The 3891-nt window shown below is 43.4% G+C and overlaps 1 protein-coding gene across 1 annotated transcript; it reads right to left on the reverse strand.

Moving 5' to 3' along the window:
* Positions 1-1008: 1008 nt before the first annotated feature.
* CDC14C (cell division cycle 14C) lies at positions 1009-3688 on the reverse strand. Its single transcript, XM_033194229.1, is given in 2 exon segments — positions 1009-3517; positions 3520-3688. Coding segments are annotated over 2 exon segments (1452 nt in total). The 3' UTR covers positions 1009-2234.
* Between the last annotated feature and the right edge of the window lie 203 nt (positions 3689-3891).

Raw genomic sequence — 3891 nt, forward strand, 5'->3', positions numbered from 1 at the left:
CAATTCATTTGGTTATTACAAGGAATGCTTTTTCACCAAATCACAAGTTTTCTATGACTAATTTCAGTGAACCAGTTAAATAGAAGGATTTTTAGAAAGAGCCACCGTGATAGCAATTCTAGGTGGAAACGAGCAGGCAACATGAAGAAGCAGTTTATAAAATGAAAACCGACTGTGGTACCACTGACACCCTACCTTCTCTTGGATGAAACACCAGGAGGCTTGTTCACTGTGAGGGAGACAATACTCACAAGAGCTGTGGTGCCCAAGTTTACTTGTTCTGATGGGACGAAAAGCCAAACTAAGAAGGGATCAGATGGAAGCATGATTTTCACAACTGGTTTTTAAACTGGAAAGCATTATTTCGCAATAATAACCTGGATTATTATTTATGGAGGGGATGGCCTTAAAAAGGGTAAGGAAAAGAAGAGGTGCCTTGAGAATTCAATGCTTTATGCATGGCACAGTTTGAATATTTATATTTTCTCAGCTCATAATAGCAAAGGAAATGTTCTTCCTTCCACCCAAATCTTATTGAAGAGTGGTCTTCCCACAGCCAAGTGGGTCTTTGTGCCTACTCATTTCCAGGGACAGCAAACCACTTGTTTTCTGTGATCCAGTCTCCAGTGTTTAAAAGCTGACCTGACCCCACCCCATAGTGCCTGGAACATGGCATCTTCTGTCTCTCCTGATGCCAGTCAATTTCATACTTTCTTCCAAGAAAGTATACCAAAATAGAGGCACTGCCTTTCAATTACTTTTTGCATTAAAGACTTTAATTTGTTTATTCCAACCGCTTTTATTTCTTGTAGTTTTGTGAAAAAGGCAGCTTCTTAAAATGGAGTTGCCTACTGATCTGGCACACACCTTGTGGCTTAGGTGGGCATTTGTTTCCCACTGCCTGTCAACATCTCAGCCCTCCATGCTCCCAGCACAGGCAAAAATGGGTTAAAAATCATTAAACCACCCACTTCTTATGGAAGGAACTGAGGTATTAAATATTCTTTATTTCGGGTCCCCTTTTTTTTTTTTTTTCAGCAAATCAATTCTGTTTCTGCAATTGCTTCATGGCACAGACTCTGCTGTGTTCTAGTAGGGTTGTGGGAGAAGGCACTCTGCAGAGTTACCGGTTGTGCTCCCTAAAGAAAGGCAACAGTGAGATCCAGAAGCAGATCATTGTCACCGAGATCACAGGCCAAGTCAATGGCCGTAGGCTGATCTCATAAGGAAAAAAAAAATCCAGTGTTACAGAGAAGAACTCTAAAAGAGCGTTAACTTGTTTTAAGTCAACATTATTTTGGATTGCTGTTTCCAAGGCAAAAAACCAATAGTGTGTTTTTTCCATGCATGGAAGTAAATATGATTTTAATTTGTATGACTGGCAGCCAAACAATGGGCAACCTCCTGGTTCTTCAGTCCCTAAAGGACAGAAAAAGGAATGACTTGCAACATCTTCCAACTCCGAAGTCAGTTTCTCCTCCTGAGTCTTCTAAAGCTACCATTAACATTCTCTTGCAAGTTTTACGTTACCAAGGTGCCACCTGGTATTACAACATGCAACAGTGTTTAAATGTGGTTTTCACAGATTCTTGTTAATAAAGCACTCTTTGGTGGAAGACAAGCAGCTTGGTTACTTAACAGAGTTAACATTACAACAGTATTACAAATAGTCAAGTGAAGATGATAACGCCAAATAGTATCAAATTACAGAAAGTACCATCTCAGTAATGCCTTTTGTATCTTTATAAATTTTGACACAGAGTCACAAGGTGGACAGAAAATAAATACATAAAAAACCTCCATCAGATCCTCAAGTCTTCTGAAGGCCAGCAACTACAGTGCTTGCCATCACAGGGACACACATTCACCAAAGACCAGCTAGCTCCCTGGGTACCAGAGGGCTTGGGTATTTACACCTGAGACTAAATTTACAACAGTATTTTTGTCCTTTAGCTTGAGAGCTGGGTCCTTCTTTGAGTCATTTGCTTGCACCCAAACTCAAAGTTCATTATTGAAACTCCAGTGGACATTTTCTCCATTGATGGCTTCTTAGGTGGAAAGCAACTAAGGCTTTTGCAATTTTGTTTTGTTTTCAAATTGTGCTAATTTCTGTTGCAATTTTCATTTCCTAGAGTCTTCCTTCAGTTCTGTTCACAGGATTTTACTTAACGCAAGACCGTTTTAGTCCTTGAAACGGAGAGAAGCAGCTATCTGTCAGGGGGTCCTGATGGCTACTATGTTCTGAAACCATCAAAACAGAATAGCAGGATGGGAAGAATGTAGTCACAAACAATCCACCAGATGACAATACTACATAGTGCAGAGGTCAGCACAGCTAGGGGATATGTCAGAGGAATAAAGTTTGTTTTTGATTGTCTTCTGCTTTTCAGGGCCCGACATCTATCACCTTGTGTCACTCCATTGATGTCATCGTCATCACTGTAAGGTTCGGGTTCTTGCTGGTCTTGATTCTCGACCCCATTTATGGAAATGTCATAAACACCAGAGAGAAGTTTGGAGAAGGCTGCTCTGTGTTGTCCATTCTCCTGTCCCTTTAACTTCTGCCGAAAATAGTCCCCTTCCAGCCAGAGGCTTGTTTGCTTCATCACCAAAAACTGCTGCTGAGGCCCAATCACCAAGCCAGGTCTGCAGATCCTTACCCACGCAATGGTCTCGGCTGCTGTCATCCTGTAATGTTTCATGATGTAGCAGGCTATCAGAGTGCCCGTGCAACCAAGGCCAGCTTTACAATGTACTGCAATGGCACCCTCAGCATTTTCACAGATATCCAGAAATTCCTTGACAATGGCATCAGTAGGGGTGCTGCCATCCGCAAAGAAAAGATCGTGGTGATCGAAGCCAGCATCCATAAAGCGTTTGGCATCATACATCCTTTTATTAAGACGAATAATGGTAGTAACATTGTGATTCTTAAAATATTGAATATAAGTCTCAGGAGAATGTTGGGGGTAACCACTTTCAAGTCTGGTTCTTGAATGAGGTCCACAGAAGGCAATAAATCGATCTGGTATTATCCAATTTAAGTCTCCGTTTTCTGCTTTTTCATAGTGTTCATATTCATCAAGGTTAAATGAGTTGAAATTAAGGAAGCCATACTGCATTGCCTTCTTTACTGCATGAAAACAGTCAAGAAGTGTAATGTAGAAATTGCAGCTTCCATACGCAGCATCTCTGAAAGGAATATAGGACGTATCTCCAAAGATTAATATTCTATATGCTTCTTCTGGAGTTCTCCCCAAATATATAACCATGTAGCATCCAACAAGGAAGGCAGCATTGGCTTGTTTTCTCTGATTAGAGCCAGTAAAATGAACAATTTTCTTCCTTAACATTGTAATGGACTTTAATTTTTTGTTTATCTTGCAACAATATCTGTAAACCATTGCCAGATTGAGTGGTCCAAAGTCTTCGTAGAAGTTCTCATATTCGAGTTCATTATCTATGCTGAAATAATGTACATTTGATGAACTCTTTGGTCTGCTGTTGAGAATGCAAAACGAAGGCGATCGGTGATGTCCAGGTACACGTCGACCTGGGGGTCCCGGCGGCGTGGGTCCTGCTGCGTGGAGCTGCGGATCTTCTTCACAACCGGCGAGGTCGAGGAGCAGCGCGGCGAGCAGGGAGACACAGCGGCCGAGCTCAACCGCCCCTCGCTTTTCCGTTTCATGGAGGCGACCGCGGCCCGTCAGGGAGCAACGACCAGGGCCCCGCGCGCCCGTGCGCCCATGAGCCCACCGAGGCTCCCGCCAGCCCCGCGCTGGCGCTCGGTTGGTGCAGGAGGCGGTGGGTTCGTGCAGGAGCTGGAGGAGGGGCCTGGCCCCACAGCGCCTGCCCCGCTCCCTCCCGCGACCGCCCTCCCTTTGCTTTTCT

The sequence above is a fragment of the Trachypithecus francoisi genome, unplaced genomic scaffold (genome assembly GCF_009764315.1).
Source record: "Trachypithecus francoisi isolate TF-2019V2 unplaced genomic scaffold, Tfra_2.0 Lachesis_group4, whole genome shotgun sequence".
In the NCBI taxonomy this organism is placed as follows: domain Eukaryota; kingdom Metazoa; phylum Chordata; class Mammalia; order Primates; family Cercopithecidae; genus Trachypithecus; species Trachypithecus francoisi.